Source organism: Eptatretus burgeri, chromosome 10, assembly GCF_056783735.1.
Source record: "Eptatretus burgeri isolate ZD-2024b chromosome 10, Ebu_testis_v1, whole genome shotgun sequence".
NCBI classification, from domain to species: Eukaryota; Metazoa; Chordata; class Myxini; order Myxiniformes; family Myxinidae; genus Eptatretus; species Eptatretus burgeri.
In genome coordinates this window covers 47,012,319-47,029,818 of record NC_140970.1, presented here as the reverse complement: position 1 = coordinate 47,029,818, position 17,500 = coordinate 47,012,319, and the positions used below count along the sequence as shown (strand labels likewise).

The following is a 17,500-nucleotide window of genomic DNA, read 5'->3' as shown; positions in this document are numbered from 1 at the left end:
GCAAGATGGCATCAAACTCAGAGGTTGAAACTGTGCCATTAAAGACCTCGACAGCTCCATCAGGGATTCCCCACCGTTCGAGCATCATGATGTTGCGTTGTAGTGTACCAGAATACCTCTGGTTATATCCAAGCTTACAGAGGACGTCCAGTTAGATGTACATGAATTATATGAGCGGTTGTATAATGATGTGAATGAATACAGGTGGGATTACGTTGTGAACCTCTTCATACGTGTACGCTCCGCATGCATTGTCACTGCAATACACTTATAAATACTGTTTTTCTGTAAATTTTCATGACTACTTCTAATGTGCTCTTCCAGTAGATTTTAAAACAATAAAGGAACCAACACCCTTATGCACGTTCCTCGGTAAACTGAAAAAATAACACAAGTACCTTCCTTGGTGTGAGATTCAAAAACAATGCAAGTACTTTCCTGAGTATGAGATGGATGTGAGCAGTGATTCTGGATTTGGGAGTTTCATCAAAAGGGGGTTGATGGTGGACCGTGTGCACCCTGCAGAAACCTGGGAGGGTGGGTGACAAAGCACGGAAAGAGCAGAGGGTGCAAAACCAGAAAGGACCCAGTGGAATGGCAGCAGAGAGACCACCAACCAGTTCATGATGGGAAAGTAATAGGCCCATAGACTCGGCTTCATTGCAGGAGATTCCAATGATCTTGAAGACCTTGGTTTCTATGGCGTTGCACGGTCCACGTCAAGCTGAGCAACTTGTGAGCAAGGGTGCTGGCAATATAACTCACCTACTCCTCGCTTCGCAAAGGACACTATGGGTTATTTAATGTCAACCAACGACTACTGCTAGCAGATGGGACCCCCAACTTGACTTACTCCGAGAAGACGAGACACCTGACTTCAGGGACATCACACACAATGATCATACCCTACCTTTGGTACCATTTGTAAAAGCAATGCAGGTACTTTCCTTGCCTCAGTACAAGTTTTTAAAACAATATTAAATGGATTTTAAAACACCTCACTCAATGTATTTTAAAACCAGGTTAGGTACTTCATTAAGCATAATATATTTGAAAACAAAAATACAGGTATTTACCTTGTTAGTAGGATTTCAGAAAAACGTCCACAAATACCTTACTACTACTACTACTACTACTACTACTACTACTACTACTACTACTACTACTACTACTACTACTACTACTACTACTACTACTACTACTAACACACACACAATAAAAAAGAAATTCAATTCTTGGAACAAGGCAACAATACAAAAGTCGGTTTGTCAGCCCTGACAGCTCGGTTGCTTGGTGGCTAACAATGCACTGGTGCAGATGGCTGAGCAGTGCTGGGCATGAACAACCTCATAGGGCCTTCACTCATGCAACTTGAGCAAGGCGCCACCAAAGCCAATGCATATTCAGAGCGATGCAGAACAAAGAGTCACAACATGGATAACGTGGCACACCCGCTGCAGAGCCTTTGTGCATGGACGTTAAAGGCCGCCATTAATTTGGAGCTTGTGGTTTGTGTGGAAAGGAGACAGCACTGGTTCGGCCACTGATCTTTCTGCACCCAACGTCCCCCACAATCCAATGAATAGGCCTCGTGCAGTTGCACGAGTTGTCTAGGTGCCGCGTGGACAAGATGAGGCATGGAAAGGCCCGGTGTTAATCACCAAGACCGAGCTAATGCCTTGCCATCTCAGGCCTCGTTTCCTTGAGCCATGTTCTAATCCAGCAGGTTCAAGCTAAGGGTACATGCAAGCAGCAAAGGTTTGTGTTTGACTCTACATCATGGTGTGGACCTTCAATCGTTGTGGATTCATATACTCACATTGTTATGAAAAGAACAGCGTTTTGACAAACTGTGGGATGTTTAGGAGTGGCAGGATATGGCCTCGAGGTACACACACTCATCTCTAAGCTGTCCATCCTGAGTTTGAATCCTGACCCAGCTACAAACTGTCATCCTGGGGATTTCACAGGCAGGGTGATTCATCAATGTGTGTGCCATCCCTCCGATGGACATTAAACTGGGCGCCCAGTCCACCGGCATTAGTTTGTGCATGTTAAAGATCCCATAGTGCCTTTCATGGAGAGCAAGCGAGCTATCGCCGGCATCCTAAACAACTTACAAATTCCTGCCCTGACTTCCTGAAACCTGAGTCGGAGTGCTGATCTGTCCAGCCTTGCAGCTAAGTAACTGCTTCTGCAGCACCAACACTCTGTATTTGGCATAGGACATGATGATGATGTGGGATGTTTATAACACAACTGCTGGAGTGCATTTAACCTTTACCAAGTGGCCATGATGTGGTGGGTTATAAGAATTGCATCTTATATATTATTTCCGAGTTTGTGGTTTCGTGTCGCGCTATCTTCGACTTTGTTCTGCGCTCGAGTAACGTGATATTCGGCTTGCATTATCTCAAAGACCAAATGAGGTGCATGGTACAAAAAAAAGTAAATAAAATGGTTCTGAAACAGTGAAATCAAATTCCACTTACTGCATTAAAGTAAAATTACTACTGATACTCTGAATCAGTTCCTTTCTCAAACACACCCACCTCAACATGTCACGCAGAGCGCGGGTTATGCTAGTGGAAAATTAAATCTGAGATCCTTTTTTCAGAATGGAAAAACCATTCTTTATTAAAAAAAACTAGTTGGTCAGCGTCAGCAGTAAAATTGTCAACTTCCATCTTGGGGCATATCTATCTATCTCTATCTCTATAGCTCTATCTCTCTCTTTCAAGAAGAGCTCATGCTCGAAATGTCCCTTCACCTGACTCAGGGCTGTGAGCATACCTCTCTCAACACTTGGTTGAGAAAAATCATTGTCCTTTATCAGAAACTACACTGCAAGAATAAATGTCCAAATACACCTGTCATGTTCTCATCAACCAGTCTAAGGGGATCCTTTACTCATGAAATGAGGATAAAAAAGTGGGAAAATTTTAATCTAATCTTTGTCCAAATTCAAGTTGAACAAATAAACATTTATTACGATCAAAGACCTAAGCACTTTTCCATTAGGTGCCTTATGTAAATTTAAAGGCAAACGAAAGTAGAACTAAAAAAACTGAGATCTGATGATGATGACCAATTTTTTCAGTTTACATCGTCATGTGAAAAGAGATGCACCACGGCCCAGACAATGCCACTTCAATTAATTTATTCATAATTCCTGTGTAAGCAGCCATGTCCACTATTTTTGTGTTCTGATTGGATGTGGAAAAGCATGTGACATTTCACAGCCAATCGTGGACGTGTCGAAGCAAGACATGGCTGCCTCTCCAAAAATTTCTGGGAAATTCTCTGAATTAAGTTGCATTTCGTGCAAAATCATATTGTGGACAATTATTCCTTATACGCGAGGGGTAAAATGATCAAAATGATGTTGCCGATCATATTTCCCCCCCCAATTGCACGCAAGGTTATAAGAGTCAAAACGATGAAACCGCCGAATTGAAGAATCACCAAGGTGCTCTTCTCAGCTCTCATTTCAATATGCAGGCAATGATACACTGTCATGGCGAAGTGATTTGTGAAGTTGGAATAGGAATTGAAGGACGAACCTTTGGGTCCCAAGTCAGACACACATCCTGCACTCTCTCTTCATTCGGCCCCACCCGCCTCCTCTGGCATCCTTAAACAAACAGCCATTGTCCGTCTCAATGCGATTAATGGCCAGAGCTAATGAGCCCAGCCAGGTCTAATGGCAGCAGCTTGGCTGCACTGGAGCTAGGCCTGTCTGGACTGGGGGCAGGGCCAGAAAACTGGCCACAGGCCTGACGGAAACATCGACCTGTTCCTGCATTCATTTTCTTTCACCTCTCAATACAATACCGTACAAGCAATTGGAATATTTTGAGCTTTTATTGTTTGAGGTAGTTGATGATTTATAGCCTCTTGGCACAGACCTAGTGTAGGCCTATCTACCTCAGATTTTTAGTCTCGGTTTGATATGACAAAATACTGCATTGTCCGACTACATATTGTCATGCTGATGCGTTACAGACTCACAGGTAGACCGTTTCATCATAGTGTGCTCTCATTCAGGTGGTACTTTACTCCAGCTGTCCAGCCTGCTCGACCTTGCTTGTAGATGTTAATGATTTCACAGCACCCTTCAAAAAGAATAGGTGACTGTGTGCTGGTATCCTGGCAAAACACATAAACGTCATAATTGATTAATGCCACTGTGACATCCCCAACAACTTTTCAGGTCAAGAGATGGAGAAGACAATTAGACATTCTTTAGAGTTCGTTTTTATTAAATCATGGGGGTCTATTATGCAAATATCTGCTGTTAAAAATCATCTGCAATCTCCTACATGCATGGTAGCTGTCCGCACTTGCTTTTGAGATGTCTAGTCTCGGTTCGATTCCATGCTCAACTATAAACTGTCAGATTGGTGCTTCACATGTGAGGCATTGTTGAACCACAAAGTGCGCTGTCCCTGGCTCGGATCGACGTTAAGTTGAGTGTCTCGTCTGATATAATTAGTTGATGGAGGTTAAAGATCCCGCGATGTCGTTAGCGAAGAGTAGGCGAGGTATCGCTTTCACCTTGAGAAAATGACAAATTCCTCCATAATCTATGGGTAGCAAGTGCTCTGGTCTTCTCTAATATGCCATGACACCAGGATACCCTGCTTGCTATCCCAAAGAATGGTTGCTCTGTGGTTAGCAGCTCTCACGCTATAAACAAATTCACACAACTAGGTGTTGGCATGTCATATGTGAACCTGAGATCCGTGGAATCGATGTATTCCGTCACATATACTATAGGTATCAGCACTATAGACTTTGCAATCAAGTAAATGATTTGAAAACTCATTTGGGTTGGCACAGCTGGCGATACCAGATTCAAATCCCAAAATACCGGTATTGTGTTGATCTATCCATTGTTTACCAATGTCTTTGTAATTCTTATAAAAGTAGTGACGTTCCAAATGTTTTTATCCTGCATGTGATGGATGTGCACGCTCCTACATGAGCATGAGATCACTACCCGGCGCATGAAGTGCAAAGTGCGGTAAAGCATTAGGTTCACTGTCTGTCTGTCTGTCTACAGACTTGTGTATGATCGAGAAACAACTGAATTTCAATTGAATGTTATATTTTGAACACTGTAGAACACTAATTAGAACCATTAATCTGAAAACGAACCTGCAGTTTAGCCGGTACTTTGGCTCTGAATTTGGCAAAATGTATGGAATCTCATCCCGATAGTGCATGCGTTGAGAGGAGTAAGGTAATTGTTTTAGTCTGTCTGTCTGTCTGGCTGGCAGGTAAACAAAATTGTAAGTCCTTCCAAACAAGAAACTTACTGTTTTGAGGGACCTCATAAAGGGCACAAACAACAGGCACGAAGAACTAATTTAACGTGTCAAATAAAGTGGTATAAAAGACGGTGTATCAATGGTGGTACAATTCCGAAAAAGGTTTCCTTTGCTTTTTTTTTTCTACAACCTTCAAAACTTTTCTTTTATTTAAATTTTATTACATACTTGGACACTGCAGAACACAAATCGCCCTGTTGGCATTTCCAAAAACCTCCAGTTTAGCAGTACTCGGACAAAATATTACACTTCCTTGACCAATCACATGTCCATTTCGCGCTCTCTTTCACTCACACACACACACACACACACACACACACACACACACACACACACACACACACACACACACACACACACACACACACACACAGTGTTGGGGAATATTTACAATCAGACAAAATTGTGGCCCTTAGGAAATTTACATCATGCTCTGGAATGCAAAGGAAGAGTTGAAACGATCCTCCCCATGTCCTTTTTCTCAATACTGCACAGGGTAAAGTGTTCTCTGAACTCTCCAGTTGTTTCAATAAATTGTTAATAAAATGTGTCAAACCTTTTATACCTGTGCCAACAAAACATTAGTGTACCAAGAATAAAATTACAATCAATGATCTGTTGAGATGGCATGGCTCAATTGGAAGAGCATGAAGTTTGCTTGTAAAGTTGAGCAACACGTGGAGGTAAATTCATTGTGATACTTAGGGTCCTTCTGTTCTTCTTCTGGTATAGGGCAGCTTTGCTGCCGGGTCGCTATCATTTTTGTTGGGGCACGACTATGCTGCTGATGCTGTGCCCCAAAACCAGTAGACTGGTACTCATGTTGCCAACCTCAGAAGGATGACAGTCTGAGTCAACCCTACCTGGTGTGAATTAAGTGGCCAACAGGGCACAAACTCAGGACTCTGAGATCCCAAGCCAGCCACCCTAACCACTAAGACAACACCAGGCTTCTTATGTTCATTGTGGTGCTTGGGAAATGTCATTTCATTAACAAAGTTAGAAGTGGTTTGTAACTGGCGAACAAAGTTTCAAACCAGTTGTTGAAGATGAGTGGAGACGTCTGTTTTTGGAGACCATTCCAACCAACCAACCAACTTACTCGATGAATTCTCGTGTGATATCATTTGTAGGACATTATTGTATCCATGCTTGCCGGTGACGTTTCACCAAGGGAGAAGCAAAGAGATACTGACCGTACTGGTCGTGTCATCCAGTCGGTGTAATTTTCTGCTCGTGTTGAATGGCCGAATGATTGCTTGCTCTGCAATCTAAATTTTGCGTCCAATGATATTAGTGGTTTGAAAATGAGTAAACATCACATGCTGCTAGCCCAATATCACAACCCACTAGTTAGAGCCATGCAAGTCCCACTACAACCTATGCATCATAGCCTGCTTCTTTCAGCTGGGCTAGCCATACCCAAACCTGCTCGTTATAACCATGCTAGGCCCTACTACAACCTGCTTTAGTTATATCCATGTTAGCTCTACCACAATTTGCTATATAATAGTTATAGTCATTGGTGCAACCGGGGGGGGGGGCAGGAGGGGATGCATTGGGCTGGAGCCCCCTCCTTGGCTCAAGTATAGGAGAAAATCTTCTGACTGGATTAGCACAACTGGCAGTGCATCGCAGTAGGTGCACCTCAGTGGAGACTGCGAGTGACACTCTTGCACTCTCACACTGTCACCTTGATTTTGTACTTCAATATTTTGTGGACCTCTGCTACCTACTCATTTAGCAGGTAACGTTAGTCCCCGTCATTCAAAGGAAAATTCTGGTTGTGGCTCTGGTTATAGTCATACTAGCCCAACCACACCCTGAATTTTTTTTTTTTAGCAATGCTCGCCCGACCACAACCCGCTATAACTATATCCATGCTTGGCCCAGCACAACCGAGTGCTGCAGTCGTGAACATGCTAGCTCAAGCACAACCTGTTAGTTCCAGCCATGTGGTGTTTCACTCACTTCGAGCAAATCCAAATCTCTCCATACTATGGAAACGTCTATTTGTCGAGGTCTGGGTGTGTTGTCTTTATCCTTCCGGATCTTTTAACACGACGAAGGCCCAAACAGTCATTTTGACTGTTTTCATTTTTTTCTAATTCATGTTCGGAAACATTTGTGGCCTTCGTAGTGTTAACACCCCACTACTGTTCAAAACGATATTTATTATCATTTTGTATGCAGCCCCAGGCTACTGCTTGCATCATTGCTCAGAGCAGGGCTGTACTGCTGATGCAGTGCCCCTGTTACCAGGAAGCTGGTACTCATTTTGCCAACCTCGGAAGGATGACATGCTGAGTCAACTCACCTGGTGTTAATTAACGGAACGGCAGGGTCTCAAACTCAAGACCGTAAGATATTAAAAAAAGCCAGCCACATTAACCGTTAAGCCGACATCAGGCTTGTTCAAAACAATACAATAAATGACTTTTGTTTTGTTTATTACAAATATACATCACACCAAAAAGTGATCAGACGGTCGATCATGCGACTTGTTTTGCTGAGCAGAATCAACTGACAATATTTTAATAACTGCACTTTTGCCTTACATTGGCTAAAGCAAAATAGGCTTTCTGAGCAGAGAATTTTTAAGCAGATAGTCCAACAACCACACCACGCTGACCCCCAATCACATCAGAGTCTCCTTAGTGGCGAGCCCCAGTTTTTCTTAGGGCCATAAAACCAACCAATAAAGATCACCTTCTGTTTTCTTGGCCTTTCGTGATGGACCGAAGGAGGCTATGTCAGCTTGCTGTCCTAAAGACAGTTATGCTAATCCGAGCCAATAGGGAACAATACAAAACAGGAAACACCGTAAATACATTGATATTTGCTGTGTTGGAGGAAATGATAATCGAGCAAACTGTGAAATATGAAGTATATTCCCACTTCTTATGTGGTTAGGATTCGTTGTGTTATCGTGGTTTTATCGAGGGCCAACTGCAATCCAGCTCCAATTTTGGCGCAGCTTAAACTACCAGATCTGTCGCAATCACTTGCGTCAACTCCCGCCAAAAGTCGTGACAAACCTTAGGAACTTACATATATATACATATACATATATATATATATATATATATATATATATATATATATATATATATATATCAGTCAAAACTCCCGCCAAATATCATAACGAACTCAATGAGATAAAATATCAGTCGAAACTCCCGCCAAAAGCCATAACAAAGTAGCCTACATGAAAACACAGACAATCAAACAGATTCTGGACTCGAAAATACTGCCCTGGATATCAAATCGAAAAACAATGTGACCCCAGACACTGAATGTAGTTGAACAGTTCGGGCTTGATTAGAAAGTACGACTTTGAATCAAAGGTCGGGGTGAGAATCTCCCACCGGTTCATGAAACCCAGCATGGTGAGAATAAAGTACTGGATGTCCAGTTATTGTTTCGAACGATCTTCGTATCTACGAAAGGGCACTCAAAAAGTTCACACAACGAGATACGGTACTCACAATCGCCCAATAATCGTCGTTTTACAATCATTAATTTATCCATATACACAATACGTATACTGCATATCACCAACAGATTACCATACTCTTTACAAGAGCGTCGGTGATACGGAAGCCACAAGTGTGGTGAAGGGTGGTTTGCCATTGCCTTCGCAGCAGTCAATCAGGGCAGGGATTTTTAATTTGTTCAGGGTGCCGGCGATAACTCAAAGTTTTCGGCTAATACCCCATCGGATCTTTAATGTCCATCAACGACAGCCTGGTGTTGGCTTAGTGGTTAGGGTGGCGGCTTGGGATCCCAGTGTCCTGAGTTGAAGCCCCGTTGGCTGCTGAATTAACACCAGGGGGTTGACTCAGCCTGTCATCCTTCCGAGGTCGGCGAAATGAGTGCCAGTGTACTGGTCCCGGTGTATGCCCCGGTTAGAATAGGTGTACCATATCCCTGTGTGTCGTAAGAGGCGACCAGGGTTGGCGTCAGGAAGGGCATCCGGCCATAAAACATTGCCTCACAAAAAAAGCCAAACCCCTGCACAGCAGGGAAAAATGGCTGTAAAAACGGTCATAATAATATATATAACGACCAGTGTTAGCACCTTTAACATCCATCGGAGGGACGACTCCACATGCACACATTGATGACTCGCCCTGCATGCGAAACACTATCGTGACAGTTTATAGCTGGGTCGAGATTTGAACCCAGGTTAGACAGCTCAGAGTGCACAAACCTCAAAGCTATGCTGCCAGCTCCAAATGATATATAATTAGGCAATATATGTATGGCATAACGAACACACATTGGTCAAATTTACTGAATTAAATGAAAAAAAAAGATACACAAGTAAAGGACAGTGGAGCCGCCGACCATGGTTTCACCCTTTTTATGGGCTCATCAGGATGACATACCACACAATCGTTTGTTTACATGTGGCCATGCAAACCTAGTTGGCCGAATAATCTCGGGTCAGAAGGGCTTTGATTTGAGTTATTATTACGTCTGACTGCATTCCCACCTCCTGATTGATGTGTAGTGAGGCAGAGACAATGTGCTCGTGTGTCAGATGGCCATATATATACATATATATATATATATATATATATATATATATATATATATATATATATATATATATCCGAGAAACGGTTCTTCCAACCTAATAATAGCAATGGAATGGCATAACGTCATGCTGTGCATGCAGACCACATCACCTCCAATGCTGGATGGCTTTCATGGGCACACTCGGATGTAATAGAAACTGAGATTTACAGGTAAGAAACAAAGGACAGTGGAGAAGCCGACCAGTTTCCAGGTTTCTCCTGTGAGATGTGACATCACATTAACTGCAAATGGCATCCCCACAAAAAGGCGGTGTGCGTTGTCTGGTCTATAGTGATGAAATCAGCTAAACAGGTTCCAAAAAGTTTCAAGACAACCTCTGCAAGGCAGCCCCCATTGAGAAAAACGATTAGTGAGTGGCACAAAAAGTGTATGGTGACTGGTAGCATCCTGCAGAGGAAGGGGACAGGCAGGTCAAGCATAAGTGGTGAGTGAGGATGTTGAACATATTCGAGAGTCAGTAGAGCACAGTCCCCATAAAACTGCTGAAGATCAGTGATCATTTTGACAAATAATGAAACACAATAAAACTCTGATAAATGTTCCATCACATGCAGAAAACTGGACCGTTGTATTCCATTTCATTTATTTATTTATTATAACTCTCGCCGAAGGAGAGGGGTATTGATTGCATTTGGGTCTGGTTGTTTGTTACTTGGCAAAACAAATAATTTTTTTTGACAAGTATGTTGATCACCTCCGTTTGTTTGTTTGTTTGTTTGTGTGTGTGTCTGTCCGCTTGCCTCCAGACCAAACCTCTCAACTGATTGTTCTGAAATTTTCAGAGATTAATGTCACCAGCCTTGCGACGGTCTCAAATTGAAGTTTCGTAAAATTTGGTCGACCGAAAAGGTCCACATTTGCCAATTTGAGTCAAATTTTCCAAAATCCTCAAATTTCATCCGATTGACTTGACATTTGAAGAGGATTTGCATATCAGGTCAGTGAATTCAACCACCTATTACTTTTGAGGTTAACATAGGTCAAAAGGTCTATATGTATATGTATGTATATATAAACTATATGTAGCATATCTCAAAAAGTTATGTTTGAGTTATGACAAAACTATGTGGATGAGTTGGTTAGGTGACAAGAACAAGCGGATGAGATTTTGGTTCACATCCAGCCCATCAGTGGGATACAAAACATAAACTGTTCAGCCTGGCGGAAGTTTGTGCTCTACTGAGTGCTGTTCTACTTTGTTGTTTTTCCAAATGTCACTCTCTGGGTGATTTTTCATCTGTGTATCTATCCGCTCACCTTTAATCGCCTAAAGGTCACAATTTGAAGCCGATTTTCACGAAACGTCACTAAATGGTGGAGTTGGTAATCCTACAGAATCCTATTTGTTTTTGAGGTCAAAAGGTCATCATAGGCCAAAGGTCAACAACTTTTTTAAATTTGGAAACTCCTCAATTTTCATCCGATTGACTTCAAATTTGAAGAAGGTTTGCATGTCAGGTCACTGAATTCAACCACCAACTATTTTTGAGGTCCAAATAGACCAAAACGTCAACATAGGCCAAATTTCTAAAATTGTCAATTTTCATTCCATTGACTTTTCATTCATTCCAAATTTGAAGAGCATTCAAACATCAGGTCAATGAATTCAACCACCTATTATTTTTGAGGTAAATATTGGCCAAAACGTCAACATCGGCCAAAAGATCAACATGACCCAAATTTCTAAAATTGTCATTTTCCATCCGATTGGCGTGAAATTTGAAGAGGATTTGCATATCTGGTCACTGAAGTCAACCACCATCTATTTTTGAGGTCAACATAGGCCAAAATTAGTAAAATTGTCAATTTTCATCCAATTGACTTGAATTTTGAACAGGATTTGCATGTCATGTCAATTAATTCAACCACCAATTATTTTACGTGACCTCATATGCAATTATTTTAAGGTCAAAAGGTCAACATAGGCCTGATTTCTAAAATTGCAAGATAGGGTCAAAAACTATACATATATCATGATATCTCAAAAAGTTGTGGACGAGTGAAGACAAAACTAGGTGGATGAGTTGGTTCGGTGACAAGAACAAGCGGATTAGATTTTGGTTCAGATCCAGTCCATCAGTGGGATTCAAAACATAAACTATTCAGCTTGGCGGAGGTATGCACTCTACCGAGTGCTGTTCTACTTTGTCCTGTTTTGCCAAGTGATACTCCATAAGTGATTTGCATTTCTTTGTTTGTTTGTTTGTCCACACAGAACTTTAGTGTTTTTCTCCGCAACCGCTTGTCGAATTGAGACAAAATTTTCACTATAGGAGTGACTACTCATGTGGAATGTTATAATGATAATTATGACGTCATAGGTCACATGGTGTGGCAGCCATGTTGGAAAATGGCGTGGCAGTCACATGGTGTGGCGGCCTGTTTGTGTGTCTGTCTGTCGCCTACAGGTCGCAATTTTAAACCGATCTTCACGAAACTTCATCACATGGTAGTTTGTCATAAGGAAGCAGCCTATGGTTTTTAAGGTCAAAAGGTAAAAACGTCAACATCTTAGGTAAGATTTCTAAAATCCTCAATTTTCATCCGATTGACTTGAAATTTGAAAAGATTTAAATTTCAGGTCACTAAATTCAGCGAGCCTATTATTTTTGAGGTCAAATTTGTTTTATGGATCTTGCAAGTATTGTGCTCTGCACGACGTCTTCTTTTTATTGTCTGTCTGTTTGTTGCCTACAGGTCACAATTTTAAACCGATCTTCACGAAACTGCACCACATGGTCGAGTTTGTAATAAGGGAGAAGCCCATTGTTTTGAGGTCAAAAGGTCAACATAGGCCAAAGGTCAACAACTTAGGTTTGATTTCTAAAATCCTCAATTTTTATCCGATTGACTTGAAATTTGAAGAGGATTTATATTTCATGTCACTGAATTAAACCAGCCAATTATTTATGAGGTCAACATAGACCAAAAGATCAACATAGGCCCAAGGTCAACAACTAAGGTGGTCTATCTAAAATCCTCAATTTTCATCCGATTGACTCGAAATTTGAAGAGGTTATATTTCAGGTCAACGAATTCAACCAGCTTATTATTTTTGAGGTCAACATCGACCAAAAGGTCAACAACTTCGGTGGTATTTCTAAAATCCTCAATTTTCACCTGATTGACTTGAAATTTGAAGAGGATTTATATTTCGTGTCACTGAATTCACCCAACCAATTATTTTTGAGGTCAACATGGACCAAAAGGTCAACATAGGCCAAAGGTCAACAACTTAGGTGAGATTTCTAAAATCCTCAATTTTCACCCGATTGACTTGAAATTTGAAGAGGATTTATATATATATATATATATATATATATATATATATATATATATATATATATATATATATATATATATATATATTGGGTCACTGAATTCAACGAGCCAATTATTTGAGATCAACATGGACCAAAAGGTCAACATAGGCCCAAGGTCAACAACTAAGGTGGTATTTCTAAATCCTCAAGTTTCATCCAATTCACTTGAAATTTGAAGAGGATATACATTTCATGTCACTGGCCAAAAGGTCATCGGCCAAAAGGTCGAGTTTCTAAAATTGTCAATTTTCATCCAATTCACTTGAAATTTGAAGAGGAGTTGCATATTTGGTCATGGAATTCAACCACCAATTATTTTTGAGGTCAAATTTATTTTATGGATCTTGCAATTATCGTGCTCTGCACGACATCTTCTTCTTGTTTGTTTGTCTGTTTGCGTACAGGATATCTCAAAAAGTTCTGGACGGATCCGGGTGAAATTTTGTGGACAGGTTGGGTGTGTGACAATGACGAACTGATTCGATTTTGGTGAAGATCCGCATCCAGACCCGGCTACAAGTAATTTTCGAAGTGATTCTTCACCATTGAGAGATGAGGATCAAAAATTATATATCGCATGATATTTCAAAAATGCATTGGGCCACATATGTTCTCATGGATCAGGCATTATGCGGTGGAGGTATGTGCTCTACCGAGTGCCATTCTAGTTAATATATTTATACAGTAGCCTGTAAAAGTATTCACTCCCCTCCAAAGTTTTCACGTTTTGATGCTACCTGAGCTTATTTCATGACGATTTGAAATCAAACCGAATATATAAAGAGTCTTCACAAACTACTCCGAAGTAATAAAGCTAAAAAAAAAAATGCAGATAGAATGTAAAGTGAGATTAACAGAGAAAAATCAGATGATTCCCAGTTGCAAAAGTATTCAAACCCATTGCTGAATTAACCCTAAATCACTTCAGGAGCAAATTATTTGTTTGAATCGTTATAAAATAAGTGCAATCGGGTTCACCTGTATGTAATCAGTGTTTTAACTTAAAAATTAAGCTCCCCATTTATCTACGGAGTTTTAAGGTAAAACTCACTTGGTCAACCAACAAAGCAAACATGAAGACCAAGGAACTTTCCAAAGAAGTCAGACATAAAGTGGTGGAGAAGCACCATTCAGGAGAGGATTATAAAATTTCAATCACTCTTTATCCCTTTGAGTACAGTGAAATCCATCATGAAGAAGTGGAAGACGTATGATTCCACCCAGATTCTCCCCAGATGAGGTCGCCCTCTAAACTCAGCAATCAGGCAAGCAGGAAACTGGTTCGGGATGTCACCGTAAATCCAACAATGATGATGAAAGATCTGTAAGACTCTATGTCCGAGATGGGGGTCGGTGTTCATTGATCAACGATATGCCATTCCCTTCACAAAGCTGGCCTCTACGGACAGGTGGCAAGAAAGAAGCCATTACTGAAAAAGATACATCTAAAAACTCATAATATGGACTTTATGAAAAAGCATCTTAATGATACTGCAGGCATGTGGAGAAAGGTTTTGTGGTCAGACGAGACAAAAGTTGAACTTTTTGATCTAAATTCAAAGCATTGTGTCTGGCAAAAGCCTAACACTGCACATTGCCCAGTCAACACCATCCCTACGATCAAGCACAGTGGTTGCAGCATCATGTTATGGGGCTGATTTTCATCAGCAGGAACTAGCAAGCTTGTCAGGCTAGAAGGGACAGTGGATGGTGCAAAGCACGGAAGAATCCTTCATGAAAACCTCCTCGATTCAGCCATGAATCTGAAACTGGGTAGGAGATTCACATTTCAGCAGGACAACAATCCTAAGCACAAAGTTAAAGCCACACTGGAGTAGCTGAATAAGAAGAAAATAAATGTTCTTGAGTAGCCCAGTCAGTCATGACTTGAACCCAATTGAAGATTTTCGTTGAGACTTGAAGATTGCAGTCCATCGACGATCCCAATCAAACTTGGCAGAACTAGAGCAATTTTCACATGAAGAATGGGCAAACAGTTCAACATCTCACTGTGCAAAGCTGGTAGAGACCTACCCAAAAAGACTCGTAGCAGTCTTTACCTTCATCTAAATGCGGAGTTATTGGTCGGGGTTGAATACTTTTGTAGGCCATTGTTTACACATACGTGATGAAAACTTCAAAATTGATCACTTAGCATTTTGAATCATAAAAACTTTACAGTGTGGTCCAGCAAAGCCAAATACGATTACAGAATGTCCCAAAAATAATTTTCAGGTGTAAAGTGTGTCCCAGAAAACATGACTTTGTGGAAATTTTTATTTTTGTTTCATTTTTGGCATTAAAATATTACAGTTATGATCCAGCAAGGCCAGACATGGTTACAGTCTATCCAAATTTTATTCAAGTGTTCAGTGTGTTTTGTGGAAATATCACCACTTCAAATTGCCCACCGAAAATGGCCCGAGACGGGCGCTCTCAGACCGTCAATCTGATAGTTTGGTTGATTTTGCTGAGATGTTAAAGTCTGTCTATACTGTATAGTGAGACACCCTCTATATACATACATTGCAAAACAAAAAGAGAGTTGGCGTTTCTTCGACTCTTGCACGTATCTCATTCTGAGAACTTTACATGTACACAGTAAAGTAGTTTGAGAAAGCTTCCTTTCCCTGAAGAACCACAAAGAGATAATTGTTCACTTATCTATGGTGATTGCATGCTCATATGTACATGTCAACATCATTCCCACTGAGTACCTTGATAAACATTGCTGAGATGTACTGTTACTTATTCACCTTCCATCAACAAATGGTTTGAGCAATTCTCTCGTCAGTGATTACGTTCGAGTTTGAAAACTGAAAGGTCAGCAAATGCTTCTTGAACACAGATACAAATATTCGAGTGTAAAGGACATTCCCTTGTCCAAGTGGACTTGCGTTCGTGTAAACTTTTCCAAGCCCACGTGACCATCACACACCGGCCCATGGAGATCTCCGTGACCCGGGCAGCTACAGCAGAGGTCACGCAGGCAGAGAGATGATCGGGAACACACAGGAGCAGAACAAAAGGAGAATAGGGAGGGGTCCAGCTTGAGGCTACGGAGAGACGGACGGCCGCCGGGGCGGAATGGCTGCTCTGTGATTTTGGCTCGGATTTCGGTTGAGATAAGGCGATAGCTAGGGGTCATTGGAGCCTGTCAGGCAAACGGAGCATGTGGGGGTTAAGAGGGAGAAGGGACCGAGGGGAGGGAAAGGAACACTCAGAACTTTTTATCTCAATCAGGGTGTAGACGAACAATCTTGAAAAATGTGACAGCACATGGCATACCAAAACAAAACAATGAAAACAATCAAAATGAATCTTTTCCTGCTCCAAGGAGGCTTGAGCAATTTTCCGAGTACATCACATGTACATCATAGATCGAATTCCCAATCGCATTGGGATGATGATGATAATTGAAGAGGCCATGCCAGTCGTACTCGGTATTTATGATCAGGTGGTGTTTTCTTAAAGTCAAAGTTGTTAGGGAATGCAACAGACACAAAATAATCTTCAGTTGGAATTTTTTATATACATTTAAACCATCAGCATGGTAAAATGGATTGACATTCCCATCTGAGCACACCTTCGCTCATGGTGGTGGGATACCAGGTTCGAATCCTGCAGATTCTGTGCTGTTTTGTCATCCGTCTACAAATGTCCTTGTAACTCACAAAGCTTCATAACGTCTTACTCAAGTGATATTTGTACAAGATTCATCCATGAGCCTGCAAGAATCAATAAACAATTTCTTTTTTCATAAATAAGCAAAAATCAATCAATTAATGCAATTCATCAATCAAAATGCCAGCAGGGAGTGATCCATTATGAAAGATACTGATGTCTCCTAATGTCCTTGTCATGTCATATGTGTACACGCTATTCCATGAGCCTGTAGAATAGACGAATAAATAGATAATTTAGTAGGAAATCAATCAATCAATCAGCAAATAAGTGCCAGCAGGGGGTGCTGCATTATGGAACATACCGATGTTTCTAAATAAATAATAAAAACAATTCCCGAATAAGCGCCAGCAGGGAGTGAGTGCTCCATTATGGAGCATACTGGGATGATTTGCTCTTCACAAGTTCATAGACAAAGACAAGTATGCGTTGCATGGAATGGCATCGATCCCACCTATCCCTATGGCATCGCATCGATCCCACCTAAGCATCGATCGTTGCATGAATGGCATCGATCCCACCTAAGCACTTCAGCTCAGATTCAGCACAGTTGAC

General features: G+C 41.2%; 1 protein-coding gene across 5 annotated transcripts in view; it reads right to left on the bottom strand.

The window, feature by feature from the left end:
• Positions 1–3,186: 3,186 nt before the first annotated feature.
• CDPF1 (cysteine rich DPF motif domain containing 1) overlaps positions 3,187–17,500 on the bottom strand; it is a 68,534-nt gene continuing 54,220 nt past the window's right edge. The window contains exon 4 of one of the 5 annotated variants that reach the window (XM_085898150.1): positions 3,187–4,149. In XM_085898150.1, coding sequence (XP_085754276.1) covers positions 4,027–4,149 — 123 coding nt within the window. In that variant the 3' untranslated portion in view covers positions 3,187–4,026. Of the gene's footprint in view, positions 4,150–13,317; positions 14,661–15,549; positions 16,416–17,500 lie in introns of those variants that run through there. The other 4 variants (XM_085898146.1, XM_085898156.1, XM_085898148.1 and 1 more) reach the window with 4 other exon arrangements.